Here is a 17,910-nt window from a genome sequence, read left to right on the forward strand (position 1 = left end):
CCTCCTAAATGCAATGATATTGCTTTGATATTTCACAATTTTAGAAGGAAGGAAGTGAGTAAGATGATGCTTGAAGAAGTTATTTTCAAGTGACATTAGTGCTAGGTACAATTCCTTTAATTGCTTTTCCTGAATGTTATGTGTAGCCTATTGTAGATGCTATTCAACTAAAGGGAGGATTGCTGCTTATTTCTTACTAAATTTCCACTTAGAAGGTTTTGTTCCATTTCTAAGGATGAGTATTGTTTCTTTTTGTCACCAACTACATTCCCACCCTTTCTCCCACTCATTTCCCACCATTAAGTGGAGGCTGGAAGTTAAAATGCTACGATACAAAGAAATAACACTGCAAGTAAATCAGAAGAATTCTTTTTCAGAAATATTGTTTAACTTGTAGTTTGGTAAGAGTACTGCAGGTCCAAAATCCTTATGTTTGCTTTTCTTTCTTTGGTAGATGTGTTATCATAACTCCTGCTTCATCTTTTAAGAGGGATTAAAATGAAGGGATTATTAGTACAATGTTTATTTTCATTTATATTTGGAGTTTCAGATGAAATTCTCAAATCAAAATGAAATCAAGATGCAGATTTTGTTGTTTTATTTTGTGTAAGGTGTATTTGAGAGCAGAAGGCCAGAAAATCAGTTTTCTAGTAGTTGTGTAGAAAACTTCTTCTCAGTTTTGTCTCCCTTCTACCATTTTCTTTTACCAGCTTCTAAGAAGTAGAAAAGCTTTCTCATTCTCATGTTTATTTTATTTTATTTTGAATGTTTCTGATTGGCTGGTCTGTGCTGCATAACTAATATCTCTTCCATTTAAGAAAAGTAGTTTTTTAAAAAAACATTTTGGTAACAACACAAGAGTTCAAGTTGACATCTGTTTGTATTGGATATTTGTTTAAGGGATGCAGTATTGTGAAAATGATACAGATAATTTGCCATATGAGTATATGATGTTGAACAAAAATGGTTCCTCCCCACCACCCCAAATAAACTGCCAAATAGTTTAAGAAACCATCTGTTGCTGACTTGATTGTTTACTGCAATCTGGATTGCACTGACAGACGTGTGTATAGTCAGAGCAATCCATAGGCAATTTGTACAATAAGGGTTGTAGAAGAAGATGTGGGAGGGTCTCTTTCAGCTTCATGGTTCTGTATATTATGACTGTGTCTGTACCAATACGCACAATACCCCCAGAATATATATCTTTCATTAGGGTAAAGAGAAAGAGCATGTCCTAAGCATCTGTCTTCTTCAAACAGCACATGTCATGATTAGGATGAGCACTTACATGTTGCCAAAAGAATAATATATTGTAGGGAAAAACAGAAATTGTGTCAAAAAACTAAATGTTTATATAGAATTGGTATTTAGTCTTATAGATATATGTGCAAATTTACAAGTAATTGCTGTTGTTGTGTGTCTTCAAGTTGTTTCTAACTTATGGCAACCCTAGGCCACCACAGGGTTTTCTTGGCAAGATTTGTTCAGAGAGGGTTTGTCTATGCCTTCCTCTGAGACTGCAAAGGTATGACTTGTCCAAGGTGGCTGAGGAAGGATTCAAACTCTTGTCTCCAGAGTCCAACACTGAAACCACTATACCATCCCGGGTATCTTTATAAGAAATTACTATAATTGAAATATGGAGTAAGCAAAATCTGGCTAATGGACTGCATGGGGGGCCCAGGGCCATTTTTTGAACCCCCAGGCCCTCCAGGGGATCAAAAATGCAAATTCTTACATGTTTCCAAAACAGTTGCTCCAAAATGCTCCCCAGAGCCCTCTAAGGGGCGTGTAGGGCATGACTACCACATTTAGAGGCTCCCTGGTCCCCCTGAGGTTAAACAAAATCTACCAAAAACAATTATAAATGTTTTACCTCTTTTTTGCTCCAAAATGCCCTCTGGGGGTTTGGAGAGCATTTCCACCAAATTCTGTGCCCACCCTCAGCCATTTTAGGCCTAAAAACAAACAAACAAAAAACAAGAAGGAGACATAAAATGACATCAATTTGCTTACTGTTTTAAAAGGGCATTTACTGGGTCTAAAACTTTATGAAAATGACCTTCTTGTCCCCTAGAGGGCCTTTGGGGTCAAAAGGTTTATTTATTTTGCAGGTGTGAATGCAGCAGGGGTGTGTGGCCCTCCAAAGTCTTCCAGGGGTCTTATGTTGTCCCCTGTCCTTCCACATCCACCCTTAGTTCAAATAGAAAAACAGTATATGTTGCTGCTGTAGTAAAGACTGTTCCCAGGTGATCTGTGTGTCTGTTCAGTTTCCTGTCCAAGTGCTAACGAATGGTCAATATTAGGGCCCCTGCATTCATTTCCTGTGGTTCTTTAACTTTAAACCAGTCTTCAGATAGGGGAGTGTGCTATATAAAGTGAGATATAGGATCACTCTGATAATGCAGAATATGATTGTTACATATGTACACACATGTTTCACACAGACAGTATAATCCACTACCCATATATTAGCAAAGATATATGCTACAGATCCTAAGTAACTGAAATCCAATATGTCTTATATGTAATATAAAAAGTTGTAAGCAAATAGGAATGTTTCTGAGAAATGTCATTTCAACTAGTGTTTTTAAAATGCAATCCCTCCCTGCTCTCCTTCTGCCAGCAAGCAAAAAAAGAAGACGTTTTAATTAGGGCTTATCTACATGGGTGATTTACCCTGGATTCCTCCAGGCTTGTTCCGTCCTGTTTGCCAAAACCCTGAATCAGATCTGGACTGTCTTTACAATGACAGCACCCAAATTGAGACTTCCTCTCTTTAACCTGCATTTAAATATCTCACCTTTTTGGCACTCTTTGCAGAGCCGATGGCAACTGCCTTCTCTCACAGTCCCTGCGAGCTGCCAGTGATGCCACTATGGGTAAAGTCACTCTTAGGTCAGAACAAGGAGTCCAGTGTTGATAACATGGCTGGACACCTTGTTCTGACCTCAGTAGCAGCACCAGGAGACAAACAGGGGTCGCATGGTAAGGCAGAAAATCCATAGCAAAAGAGAGCAAGTAAGGAGGGAATTCAGGTGGAATTTGCAGCCTTATTAATCTGAGGGTATCCCTGAGTATTCTGGCAAGTGTAGATCCACCCTTAAAGGGGCTTTTTGCCATTAATTTTTCCCCCCCAGAAAGATCTTTTAATGATGGGTGCTATACCTGTTTTAATATGTTTTGGTATATTTTAAACACTTTAAAATTATTATTATTATTATTATTATTATTATTATTATTATTATTATATCATGTTTGTTGCTGTGTGCCTTCAAGTCATTACCAACTTATGGCAACCTTATCATGGGTTTTCTTGGCAAGGTTTGTTCAGAGGAGGTTTGGCATTGCCTTCCTCTGAGGCTGAGAGCATATGATTTACCCAAGGTTCCCCAGTGGGGTTTCATGGCCCAGCCAGGAATCAAACCCTGATCTCCAGAGTCCAGTACTGAAACCACTTTGACATGCTGGCTTGCTTGCCTGATAATACAGTAATATTTAGCTCTACTTTTTAATATTATAAGTAATTGGGTTTTAGCTTTCTTTTATTTTAATTCATGTTCTAATCTTTGGTTCTGCATTTACAGAAAGGTGAGATATTAAATAGATACTTAGCTAGTCAGATATCTCAAATTTCACTGGATATTACATCCTGTGTTTACAGTTCCAGCCTTAAGTGAAATCCTGTGCACATTTACCTGAACCTGAATGCAGTAGGATTTATGTCTCTAGGTGATTGGTGGGCTTGGTGACATAGTGTTTCGGTTTCAATATAATTGTACAGCATGTTGTTATCTACTTCTTTACTGCCAGAGGTAGTATACCATACTTACCAACAAGCTCTGTATTGGAAAGAGGATTGGCAATAAAGTAGCCTGTTCAAAGATCTTATTTCTGTGTACATATACTCCTCAAAGATTAAGTTATATTTCACTGACATCTCTTGTCAGGAGAATGTCTTATCAGCATTCAAGAAGGTGCTGGGTGTATTCTTGAATGTTAAGAGTGTCTGGCATTGCAGTAAATAAGAATATATTAAATGCAAAATTATCAGATTACGTGTATTTCTGTGCCATTTTAAAGCTTTTAGTTGCAAAATGCCCTGTCTTCTCATAATAGGTAACAGTAGTGTTAATTTGGAGTGCTAGTATGGTATCGTGGCTAGAGTTTGGGCCTATTCTTGGAAGATGCTGGTTCAAGTTCTCTTAAACTCATTGGGTAACCCCAGTCACTCTCTCTCTCTCTCTCACCATGACTTGAATATCATGGTCAGGATCATCCATGCCATTGTATTTCCAATTTCTATATATGGTTCTGAAAGCTGGACTGTGAAGAAAGCTGATGGGAAGAGAAACAACTAATTTAAAACACGGTGCTGGGAAAGAGTTCTGTGGATACCGTGCAGTGTCAAAAAGAGCAATAAATGAGTTTAAGAGCAAATCAACCTAGAGGTCAACATGACTAAATTGAGACTATTGTACTTTGTACATATCATGAGAAGACAGTAATGCTTGGTAAGGTGGGAGGCAGTAGGAAAGGGGGAAGACCACATTGCAAGTGGTTAGATTCAATCAAATTTGCAAGATCTGAGCAGGGCTCTTGATAACAGGGTGAATTGAGTCCTCTTATTTCATAGGATCACTATAGTCAAATTTGACTTGAGGGTAATTAACAACAGCAAACATTACTTAATGTAGAAAGGATCTTAGATGTCAGAGTAGAAGCCTTACACATTTTTTTCCATACAAGCTTTTGGCTCAGTACTGAGATTTAGTAAAAGATGAAAATAAGAGCAAATCACTTCTAGGTCTTATCTATTGTGTCAGTGTTTATACAAAGACATTTTGGGGTTTATGAAGTTGTCAATCACCTGTTATCACTTGGACAGCAATATAACAAATAGCATCCATCCATGGGTCCTGGGAAATTCAGTACTAGCTGCCTATTAATTAGTTTCTTGTTACTCAATTGCAGTATGTGCAACACAGATTAGACCTAGCCGAATCTTGGTCTTGGTGCTGACCAAATGTGATTTTGTACTTTTAAGATTTTCACTATTAGTGAGAATTCTTTATGCAGAGGAGTTAGATGAACCATGTAGCTGAAGGATATCTTCTATTTATATATTTGAGCAATTCCTCCCTGGAATCGCCTGTGTTCTCCAGTTTGCTTCAGAGGGTTAAAGGACCAGGGAATGTGCAGTTGTTGTCAGGGAGGGGAATCTCTGAAAATTGTTCTCTCCTGGTCCTGCTAGTGAATGTCTTTACTCAGCAAAATGACCACAATTGGGTATACTGTCCAATGGGCCCTTGGTATCAAGTGGCACAAGAATTCCCTGCGGATTCCAAAATCTGTGAATGCTCAAGTCTCATTAAATTCAGCATCAGCATCAGCAATCAAAGTTTGCTTTTTGGGATTTAGATATATATATTTTAACATTTTCAAACCATGGATGGTTGAATCCATGGATAAGGCATCTGTGGATACAGAGTAGCTATTGTACAAATAACCACAGAGAAAAATGGAAGATAGTTGGGCATTTTAAAGTAAACATGACCATCTATATCTAAAGGCACCTGATTCTGTATATCTGAAGGAACTGTGGGTTTGTTTTCTCAAACAGTACATACACACACACACAGAGACGCACACGCACACACAGTATTTTTGAAACAGAGAGAAGTGTCAAACGAGCAATATTGAACAAGTTGTGATATGGCATAGAAGGTGTTGCCCCTGGATATACACAGAATAGCATTTGGGATCCTTGACAAATTTCAAAATGAGTTACACTTGGAACAAGAAGCCTTTTGGTGCCTTGACATAAAAAGTGACTCTTTGGTTACAGTAAACTACAACATTATCTCTATCATCATCATCATCATCAATCTTTATTAATGCTTAAGCCAAAGGCCATTCGCATGATAAAATATAAAACCAATAACAGCAATTCAGAATTATAAAATATTCCATCAAATAACATCCAGATTTAATACATAATATACTTCCAGTCAATTAAATAGGACAACGTTAAAAGAAGAGAAAAAAAACCACTTCAAGGTTTGGGTAAAATCATCCACCTAACAATCATTAAAAACATTTTTTAAAAAAAGGCTTCAAAGTTTAGATAAGGTCATCCCCCTGGCAATCAACTGCAATGTCTGCTATTACCCTTGCCCGAATTTTGATTGCTGCTGAAGCAAACAGTGAAACCTTATAAGTTACCTTAGAATCGATATCAGACAAGAGATAATAAATTTTTTCGGAAATGGTATTAGACTGTAAATTGGACAGAATAGATCCCATAAATTTAGTTCTTGGACCAGTATATAGTGAGCAAGAAAACAAATAATGAGGCAAATCCTCAATTTCTGAGGCTCCACAAATACATAAACGGGAATCCTTAGGTGTATGTGAATATCTACCGTCAATCATGGCTGAGGGCATTGTTTGGAAGCGGAGAGCTGTAAAAGCCTGTCTAAGCTTTAGAAATGTAAGATTCCCTAGGTAAACAGCCATCTGATGGTCCAATTTATATAATCTAAACCATTTGGAAAATTTCGAATTATTAATAGCCAGTCTATCCAGATGCACATCTTGGTTACATTATCTCTATCAAAGCAATGTGAAATCTTTCTAGTGTGTTTTCTATAAAGAGGGAAATGCTAACTCTGCTAAATGCACATGCACCCTAACCTAGCATTCCTATTAGGCATCATATAGGCTTAATAGATTTTTGTTGTCCTTAACATCATATGTCCTCAGCAAACTGTTGTCCTTCCTATTAGTCATCCAACATCTACAGAGGATTTGGGAGAAACAGGGTCATTATTGGCGGCAATAAAAATCAGTCTTGTTAGTTTTGAACAGATTGAGTCTTTTTTAATCCCAAATGCTTGGAACCAGAAGTGTTTGGGATTTTGGAATACCTGTATTTGCCCATGTGTACATAATGAGATATCTTGGAGATGGGACCCAAGTTTAAATACAAAATTAATTTATGTTTTATATACACTGTATCTTGAATGTAATTTTATACAATATTTTTTAAATAATTTGGTGCATGAAACAAACTTTGTCTACACTGAGCCATCATAAAACAAAAGTGTCACTATCCCCAGCCACTCATGAAAGAAGTTTCTGGTTTTTTGGGGGTATTTTGGATTTCAGAATTCCAGATAAAGGAGACCCAACCTGTAATTTCAAAGCACAGACTTTAGCAAGTCATTCACTCACTTTGCACTGTGTGTTGAAAGTTGAAAAACTTACTTAAAATGATTGTCACCCACACACACATGTTCTCTTATTTAAATGCACTTTGTGGGCTAAGTTGTATAGATGGCTGTGAGAGGGGAGGATCCCTGAAAATGATCTTACAAAAGTTTGGGATCCCTGCTTTTCTTCATGAGGGTCCCCATCCTCTGCCTAGCATTTTCAAAGGATAGAAGGGGCCACTGTGAGGAGCAGGACAAGTATTTCCATCCCCTTTTAACACCCCCCCCCCCAAAAAAATCTAGATCCAACCCAGGCATTTCAGTATCACAGAAATGCATTTCACATTTGTTTTCACAAAAAGCTTTCTTATGAATGTGAATGTCACTGTTTTTGTCAGTAACTGAAGACTTTTATTTCTAGTAAACAATAGCATATTGTGGAGTATTGGTCATCTGTATTTTAATTTAACAACTATGAATTGGACTTTCCTGTTCTCTACACAAAGAACTGAAATTATTGACAACACAGTGAGTGAAATTCTAGAGAGATGACCTACAATTACATGTGTGCATGCACATGCATGCACACACAAACACACATAGAGAAGAAAAGCTCTAGAAGAGTTGAAACCATTATAGATGGATTTCTAAAGTAAAACCCTGTCACTCAGTAGGGTCCATGTCACCAATGAAGCAAGTTTTTATTATGCCATGAGTTCTTTAGATCACAGAGTATTTCAGGTCTGTTTCGAACACAGCCCACCCAGTCAGGATGGTGCCATGCCAAGTCTTTGACATACTCCCTTATTTTGCAGTTGAGTAGAGTAAATACTAAATCTATGAAGCTCGTTTTGGACTGTGAAAATAGCTGGTGGACTGTGTTTGATTCGATAGGTACAAGTGGTATGAATATGGACTGTGTCATTACAGGCTGGCATAAATGTGTATATTTAGAAATATGTTGTGAAGATAAATGAGTCAATGAAGATGAGCAATTATATGAAAAGGGATGTGGGTGAAAACATTTGGGAATGGCCTAATATAATTCTACAATTTTGCTAGGGAGAGGCTATAGTAGGGGGAAGAAAGAAAAAGAAACGATATGGAATAGCCAAATTGTAATGAAAGGTCATAAACTTCAGAATCTCTGTTATGATGTTTGTTAGGTCCTTTGGGTACTTTGCCTCTCAAAATATGTTTGGAAGGGCTAGTGGAATATGCATATATTTTTTAAACTCTTCCTCTCATAATGGGGAAAATAAAACTCTGAATGTAGTGTATGGAAAATAATATGTAATACACAATTGAAGGAGTACTGAGAAGTGTGAAAGAAGAAAAGGTTTGTAAGAAATGTATTTAAAAGCAAAGGAAGGTGGGACACAGGGAATAGCTTTCACAATGGAATTGCAGTGTTTGAGATTGTGTGTATGGGTTTTAATCTGACTAAAAATGTACTCACTTGACATGATGTTAGTAATATTAGCCATAGGTTGTGTAGAAGAAAGATGCTGAAAGAATGGATGGTTCTTGAACTTGTAAATCTCACTATCAGCAACATCTCCCAAGTTCAGTTATTTATTTAATTTCTGAATCGGTAGTATGGAAATTTTTAATTTTTCCCCAGGAAAGGGCATGTAAGGTAATGAACCAGCATCACGTGAACATTAAAGATTTAGTCCTAGAAATGAGTCTGTCTAATATGTGTCTGAAAGGTCTAAAAGTCAGAAGATGTAGTGAGTCTAGCACAGATGTCTATTACTGAAAAAAGCTGAGTTCTGAGACATTGAAGGTGTCACTTAAAGAGTCTCAATGGGGGAGTGGGAGGAAGGAATTGGTCTACTTTGCCCATAGTGTACATAGCATCATGGAAAATTAAGCTGGGAGGGCATTAGAATATGGGGAATGCATGCCATGAGGTTAAAAAATGGTTCACACTAGATTCCCCTATTCCTATATAGCAATATAAAATCAGCAGTAGCAGCAGCATCTATATGAAAGTGTCACATATGACCTGAAAAACAATTGGAGAGGTATGCACAGCATTAATATTAAGGAATAATTTGAATCCCAACACTGGTTGGGTGAGACACAACATGGTGTAGTAGTCTGGATTTTGGGCTAGCCTTTTGGGTCAAAATCCCCAACCATTCATGGAAACTCAGTCAGCCTTAGAGGAAGTCACTGACAAACATCCTCTGAATAATAAATCTTGCCAAGAAAACCCAATGATATGTTCTCCATAAGTCCGAGTCAAGTTGAAAGCACATAACACTGGTTGGGTACTACCATCCAATTCTTCAAGGTACAATCAATTGTGGCTTAAATGTAAGTATTTCTGAAATGTAGTCTTAACATTCAGCTTGTGACCCAATTTTTTTTGTCTGTAATTGCTATATAAGATAAACATCTATGAGAAACAGCACATTTTCATCTCAAATTTTAATGAAGCATTTGTTAATTGCACTTGTGATATTGTCTTCCAATTTGTTAGGTTTTGCTTTCTGTTAAGTGATTATCCACAAAAATTGAGTAAGTTAAAAATATGTAGTAGAAAACCAGAGAATAGCCTTTTATCACTTTACAAATTGTAAAGATTTAGATTTAGATTTAGGTTTTTATAAATTACTTAAGCATGTTTCTGTCTTCTAGGTCCAGATGTCAGCATGATTAAGAACTGACGAAGAATCTCAAGACTTTATCCAAACATTTGACACGTGATAGGGTCAAAAGACCACTCATCTGTTGTGTAATCATGGCAGATCCTTCAGCTGAAGTGCCGTTTTCTATGATGACACAACCACAGCTAATTGAGGTAATGGAAACATTTCTAAACTTAACAGTGGAGCTTAAGCAAATGCTATATGTCAGCACAGTTGTCAGGCTTAAATTTCTAAGGAATTGTGAGCTGTGCTAAATGGTCATTGTGTCAGCCTAGAAGGAACTGAAACTGAAAGAAATTTTAAAGCTTTTTCTAACTCATATACCACCAATTAGACCTCTACATATCTACACTGGACTGGTTTCAAGAGTGTATCAGAACTGGATTTTTTAAACAAACAAACAAACAAACAAACAAATGCTAGCTAACATACTGTAAGTGATGGGTAGTTAGAGATATAGCATATTAGCCATATCTTATTTTGCAGTACAGAAGTCATCATGTTTTTTGTCCACAAAAATGTTGCAGAAACAATTAAGATTCTCAGCTAATCTTTTAGGGCTTGTGAACAGGGAGATCCTAGATAAGATACAGCTTTTTAAATTGCTTTTGTTGATAGGTTTTATTCAAAGAAAAGATAACTCTAAAGTCAAATATAACAGGTTAATAATCAGTCAGTATCCATCAGTTCCCACAGTTTGGCACCACATAATGCCCATTTTGAAACTGCCTCCATTTGATGCCTATTTACCTGGAGAGTTACTTTGCATGTATCATTTGATCACATGGACTGTCCTCTAGCTTCTCTAAATAGCCCTCTCAAACATTCCTGGTAGCAGTTTGCTGTTTCACGGAGAAAGGCAATGGAATAAATTATTCCACAAAATGAATTTATATTCACCAGATTACACACCATGTGAAGAAACAGCACTGTGTAGACCAATCCACACAATTTCAGAGAAGAAGTTTGTCTTACATTTTTTTTTCTGTGTCTTTCTGTTATAGAAGTCAGCACACTAAATACATCTGGGGATCCCAAACCCATGATAATTAATCTAGGCCTCAAACAGATGGGGCAAAAGGTCCGTCATCGTGGCTTGTTGGGGACCTGGGATTTAGACACTGCTTCTCCAAGGCAAAAGAACTGGACCAAAAAGGAGCGGAAAAAACCTGCTCTTTTTGCCAGCCTGTTTCAAAACTGCCATGGCCCGGGTACAAATGGCACCAGAGCAGCTTTGGCCCATTTTATCAGGCCCATCTCTTTGAGACCCTACTTAATTTTTTGGAGATGAATGGAAGTGACTGAGAATCAGTGAGAAAATCCCCTTTAAAGCAACCAAATCAACATAAGAAGGGAGAATTTGGAGTGTTCCACAGGTTTCTTCTTTCAAATGGCTGCATCTGTACTGCAGAAATAATCCAGGTTGACACCATGTCAACTGCCATGGCTTAATGCTATGACATTCCGGAAACTGTAGTTTTGAAAGACATTTAGCTTTCCCTGTCAGACAGTGGTGGTGCCACAACAAACTACAGCTCCCAGGATTCCATAGCATTAAGCCATGGCAGTTGAAGTGGTGTCAACCTGGATTATTTCTGTAGTGCAAATGCAGCCCATGACAACATTTAGAAGATGTAAACTTTACACTAGAGGACAGAATGCAATTGAATTTTGGCTTTCCCTCACCTGAACTCAGTGGTTCATTGATAGAGAACCCATTGTTTTCAGGGTATCAGATTCTGTTTACTTATTTGTATATTTGCTTACTCCCCCCCCCCCCGCCCCCAGCGCGGTGAGATCCATGAAAGTAAGGAAGGCTTTAGATGTTCTTTGTAAATACAAGGCACTGAGATGACTAGATGACTATTATTGTTCTTTGCAGTCAAAACTGAATTTTCTGATCATTCCTAAGAAAACTGCTTGTTCTTTGTCCAAAGGGTGACAAATATTTTGAATCAATATTTTTGCTTACTCCCATTTCATAACTATTTAATGCACAGGTAAGTGCAGGATATGTGTGAAAAAAGCAGCCAACACTGGGGGGGGGGGGGGGAATCCACTAATAATGGCTAGCTAGGAGAACAAGAGGAGTTGAGTATGTGAGACAAATTAAATACCTTACAACTCCTCAAAACAACTGATAGTCACTCTCATGCAGGGGTTATTCGAGATTTTGGATTTAGTGAGCCAACTCGTTCAACAAATGACAAATCCATTTATCAAATGATAATTTGGTCCTCAAACTTAATTAACACGTTCATATTAGCACAGTGTCATCTTCACTGAAGGAGCTTGCTATGGAAATTATATAAGCAACTGCAATAAACAACATGAGGTATTCCTTTGAGAATCTGACACTTCGAGTTCAGGCTATTTATTAACTCTTTCTTAAACAAATCAGAAGTTAAGAATAGTATGACTGCCATGTGTATATTCTATTTTTCCCCTTCTTGAAGGCTCCCCGCTTGCCCTTGTAGTAATTTCACAATGAATAAATAGTAAGGAAGGTTGACACCCTCTTTGGTTTTCTACCCGCAGTTTGTGGAGGCTTGTAATCATAGCTTCCAACAGGGGCTCTGAATGTTTGTAATCATAGCTTCCAACAGGGGCTCTGAATGTTTGTAATCATAGCTTCCAACTAAGTCTCTGACCTTCCTGACACACAGTTCTTTCCATAGCCTTTCAGTTGCTAAAGTTTCTTTTTAACACATGGTTTTCAGAATTTCCCTTGCCATACATACTATTCAGCCCACATTACCTCTCTCGAGGACAGTTGGTGCATGACTCCCATTGAACTGCAAATTGGAGAAAATGGTAGGATTTTCTTGGCTCTTTATTTTACTCCTTGAAGATGTAAATAATAATGTTTTACTTGCTGAAATTAAAATAATTTGTAAGAAGTTTCTGCATAGGTTTAAAGGTGATGATATTCAAACTAGAATTTTATTTGAAGACTTGTTTTCTTTGGTTTTTTAATAAGCAAGCAAACATAACATTTGGAATATGATATCTAAAATTATTTTCTTCATAGAGTTCAACCCTTTGCCCATGCCTTAAATTGGATTTTAACTGAAATAATTGTTTGCTTCTAATTCACGGCAAGCTGGGTGTATACCAATTAGCTGGTCCTTCTGACTGAAGGATGGTAGAAGCTAGGTTGTTGTATCCTTAATTGCCCAAAGCAAAATACACTATATCCACTATATATTCTTCAACAATCATACTCCTCCAACATGAATGTCTTTAGATTTTCATATCCATTTGCAGGCCCAGATCATAAGTTAAGCTCTAGTGTGTATAGTTTACAATTTTTTTGTTTTGTTTAAAAAGTAGTTACAGGAAGTATTGCTTAAAGGTATAGAAGTGATGAAGGTGCTTCATATCTTTCTCTGCTTGACATTTCTCCGGTCCCACTTACCTGTCCCACTCAGCAACTTTGCCTTTGTAGGTTTCAGCTGACAAAATGTGTACTTTGAACCACATGAAGTAGCAACCTCAGGGAGTATGATTTGGACTGGATAAAAAAGGTGAGAATGGGAAGGATAGAAAATTTAGGCTGCATCTGCACTGCAGAAATAATCCAGGTTGATACCATTTCAACTGCCATGGTTCAATGCTATGGAATTCTTGAAACTGTAGTTTTGTGAGATATTTAGTCTTCTCTTTCAGTGAGCTCTAGTTCTACAACAGACTCTTGTTCCCAGAATTCTATAGCAATGAACCATGTCAGTTAAAGTGGTGCCAACCTGCATTTCTGCAGTGCAGATGCAGCTTAAGTGCCACTTTCTAGATTGTAAGCCTGAGGGCAGGGAACCGGCCAATTAAAAAGATTGCATGTACAGCGCTGTGTAAATTTACAGCGCTTTATAAATAAAGGTTAATAAATAATAATAATAATAATAATAATAATAACAACAACAACAACAACAACAACAACAACAACACATCTTCACCATTAGTTGTTGGGAAATATTTATTTAATGCAACAACAACGACAAAAGCCTATAATTCTACATATTTGCAGTTGATGTTCAGGTTGGTTCTCCAGTGTGTAAAATATTAAACACCAAGGGCAGTAAGCAGATACATTATACTGATTAAGATACTTTAGTTTCTCTGGGTGTAGAAATTACGGAGTATTTCTAGAACAGGTAGAAGAATAACATTTTGTAATTATAGCCATTTTGAGTCCTGTCCTGGGAGAATGGTGAGGTATACATCAAATCTAAAAAAATAAATGAATCCCCTAAGTATTGTATATCCCATGAAAAACCTGATTTAAATACACTTTAAAATTATGTGGATATAGAACTACATATCCTTTGTGCACAAGGACAAAAAAAAGGTGGAGAGAATACTCAAATGTTTATTTAGTGCCCTGTGAGTCTCTGAACTATGTTAAGGGTTAATGTTAGGGCTTAGAGTACACTTGTTGTGTTTCTGGATTCCATTGAGAATTCCAGTTGGCTCCCACAAATGTGCCCAAGCCTATTGACATGCCAAGCATAGCACTGCATCATGTTTCTCTCTCTCTCTCTCTCTCTCTCACACACACACACACACACTGCTGGACATTTCCCCCAATATATTACATTGGTTGGAACAAAAAAGTTCTGGTCTGCTATTTTTTATTTTTTATTTTTTTGTAAACAGAAAACATGGATAGGATGATGGACTGAAATTCAGTAAAATGTCTACATCAGGATAGGCAACTTCAAACGGTTGTTGCTGTATTAGCCCCCCCCCCCCCCCCAAAAAAAAAAAGATCCAAACTTTGGAATATTAGTTTGAAACCATTATGACAATTACAAATTGGAAAATTAATTCAGTAGCATAAACACTAATAGTTGAAATAGTCTGATTCTTTACATTATCGTGAATTAACTTGTTGATCAAGCATTAATGTAGGGCTAAGCCATATGATTTACAGAGAACAGCATGGAGGCCAGCACTGGGAAGCTGTTACTGTCTCCTTTTAAAGGGCTCTTTTCTGTCATTTTAAAGTTGTGTTGAATTTTTCCCAACATGAACAGCAAGGCTTAAAAGCATTATTGCTTTGAAATCAGAGTAGGAAAGGCTGTTTCAAAGGATAGTTTATCTTACAACCTCTTGGTCACTTGATCACTTATCTGCTTCTCTCTTTTCTTTTCTCACTCCTCACTTCTTTCAGTCTTCAAATGCAAGGTTAATGCATTTATTTCAGTTAGAGGGCACTGATCCATTACAAGTATACCAGTATGGGGAGAGCTACAAAGATTGCTCAGTGGATCAAGTGTGAAAAATTCTCAGTCTGAAATGTCTAAGAATCTGACCATATGCATAACTGAATCAATGCATCCTTTCTGTCTTTCCACTCTCAGTCAAGAAGTGTAGTTAGCAAAGATCAGAGGTAGAGCACAGGTTTTGCACAGGAAGCAAGGATACCAAATACAGTCAGTGGTATCTGCAGCTTTAATGGTTAGTTATCCAACACTGTATTGTGCTGTGGGTATCAAATGGTGGGGCAGGAGCAGAGCGAGGCAGGCTAGAGTTGCTCAAGGGCAGGTGTGAGACTTGGAGGAATTGATCCCTCCTCCTCTTCCTCTTCTCAAACATTTATATGTGTAAAATTTACAAATGTATTGAGTTAGATATACGCCATCCTTTCCTCCCCCCACTTGGAATTATGATCCCCCTCTTCCATTGGAGAGAACACAAGCTTTAAACTTTAAACAATTCCACACACACACACAACATAAACTGCTTTAGCAGTTGTTCCTGCTCCCTAGAGAACTGTAATTCCCCAAAATGGGGCTAGGGATCATTAATGGATCATGCTTAGCAATGTTATCAGACAATAACCCTCTGCATTTTTTTCTGGAAAAGGGTAGCATTTAAACTGGAATAAATGTGATCTGAGCAGGCAACTCAAGTGATTTAGCAAGCGAGACAGTATTGATGTGACACTCCATTAGCTGAATGTTACATTTTCTTATGTTGTAATTCATTTATATATATATATATATATATATATATATATATATATATATATATATATATAGTTACTGTTTTTCTACTTTGAGCTGGCTTTTCCAAAGAGGGTTGTTTTTTTTTTTTGTTTTTTTTTTGTTTTTTTTTTTTTTTTGTCTGCTATTGCAGGACATTCACATTCTCAATATTAATATTTTTTTCTCTTCTTCTTTTCAGTCCACAGCCATGAGTGAACCCCAGTGTTACTACAATGAGACCATTGCCTTTTTTTATAACAAAAGCGGGAAATACCTAGCCACTGAATGGAACACTGTGAGCAAGCTTGTGATGGGCCTTGGGATTACAGTATGTGTCTTCATCATGCTAGCCAACCTCTTAGTTATGGTGGCTATCTACGTCAACCGGCGTTTTCATTTTCCTATTTATTATCTAATGGCTAATTTAGCTGCTGCTGACTTCTTTGCAGGGCTGGCATATTTTTATCTAATGTTCAACACAGGACCCAACACTAGAAGATTGACTGTAAGCACCTGGCTCCTTCGTCAGGGTCTCATTGATACCAGCCTGACAGCCTCTGTTGCCAACCTGTTGGCCATTGCCATTGAGAGGCATATCACAGTGTTCCGTATGCAGCTACATACACGGATGAGTAATCGCCGAGTAGTAGTGGTAATTGTTGTCATTTGGACTATGGCTATTGTTATGGGTGCTATACCGAGTGTTGGCTGGAATTGCATCTGTGACCTCACTCACTGTTCCAACATGGCACCACTCTACAGTGACTCTTACTTGGTTTTCTGGGCTATTTTCAACCTGGTCACCTTTGTAGTCATGGTGGTCTTGTATGCTCATATCTTTGGATACGTGCGCCAGAGGACTATGAGAATGTCTCGGCATAGTTCTGGACCCCGTAGGAATCGGGACACCATGATGAGTCTTCTGAAGACTGTGGTCATTGTACTTGGTGAGTAGCTATGACAATGTTTCACACAGCTGTCCTAATGAAATACCATTAAGACCTCTTTACTCATGCACTATTGTATTTTATGAAAATACTACATGCTGAAAGGATTTTATACTATAAAACATCCATCCAGAGGTATACATTGCCCTGTCCACAGAAATATTTCCCATTTCAGTAGTAATTTCATCTGTCACATCTTAGTATGAAATATTTCAAATCATACTCTGTTCTTTGAGATGAATAACTGAATTGATATGCTGTTTTTATATCAGTGTCAAGCAAGATTCAGAGTAGAGGGTGGGCTATGCTTCTTACTGCAACCTACTAGGGACAGCACCACACCACTGCCATAGTGATGACAGAAAGAATAACATTAAACCTCTTGTGAGGGGATCTGGTGTTGCACAGTAGATCTCTGGGCCAACAAGAGAAACCTGGACTATAAGACATTGCCCATCCTGTTTATGTTACCACTTAGTCAAAATTTAACTTTTGCATGCTTTAGAGATATCTCTTCTTTTTTTCCTCTTGCTATATTATCAGCCATACCAGTTACACCCTATTTTATATACTTATACCACTAGATTGATGCTATTTTGGAACCACTTTTTGGTTATTCCTGCAATATCCCATAGAGGAGGAAGCTGTTGTAGTGATGCATCTGTGGGCTGGGTACAGACCACCCCTTTTAGCACCAGATCAGGGCTGCGGCAACTACATGCCACGGCCCCAATCTCACCTTTCCATGGCACAAAAAGGAGTGGCTCCTTTTTGCACTCTGGAAAGAGTGCCATAGCCGCTGGTGCCGTGGCTTTTCAGTGCTCCTTTGGCGCTGCATCACATATACACAGTGCCAGAAGAGTGTCGTGACCCTATGTGCTGCATGGTGCAGCGCGCTGATTCATGCTGGCCTGGGGACAGAGTCGGGGCATGCATTGTGCAGATGCCCCACTCTGACTCCACCCCTAGGCCAGCCTTAATGGCCAGTCTGTACACCCCCTAAGTCATATAAGCCCAAATTTCTGTTAGTGCTAGAGAGTATGGAAAGGGGGGTGCAATGTACAAACTTCATTCCTGATGGTGTCATACTTTTAGACAT

General features: G+C 37.9%; 1 protein-coding gene across 2 annotated transcripts in view; it reads left to right on the plus strand.

Moving 5' to 3' along the window:
- Positions 1 to 17,910, plus strand: part of LPAR1 (lysophosphatidic acid receptor 1) — a 70,528-nt gene that overhangs the window by 26,198 nt on the left and 26,420 nt on the right. Inside the window, exons 2-3 of one of the 2 annotated variants that reach the window (XM_089488243.1) lie at positions 9,867 to 10,029; positions 16,064 to 16,811. In XM_089488243.1, the coding sequence (XP_089344369.1) occupies positions 9,970 to 10,029; positions 16,064 to 16,811 (808 nt within the window). In that variant the 5' untranslated portion in view covers positions 9,867 to 9,969. Of the gene's footprint in view, positions 1 to 9,866; positions 10,030 to 12,644; positions 12,692 to 16,063; positions 16,812 to 17,910 lie in introns of those variants that run through there. The other variant, XM_089488248.1, reaches the window with a different exon arrangement.

This window comes from Sceloporus occidentalis, unplaced genomic scaffold, assembly GCF_023333645.1.
Source record: "Sceloporus occidentalis isolate IW3139 unplaced genomic scaffold, rSceOcc1.0.p SCAF_1, whole genome shotgun sequence".
Lineage (NCBI taxonomy): Eukaryota > Metazoa > Chordata > Lepidosauria > Squamata > Phrynosomatidae > Sceloporus > Sceloporus occidentalis.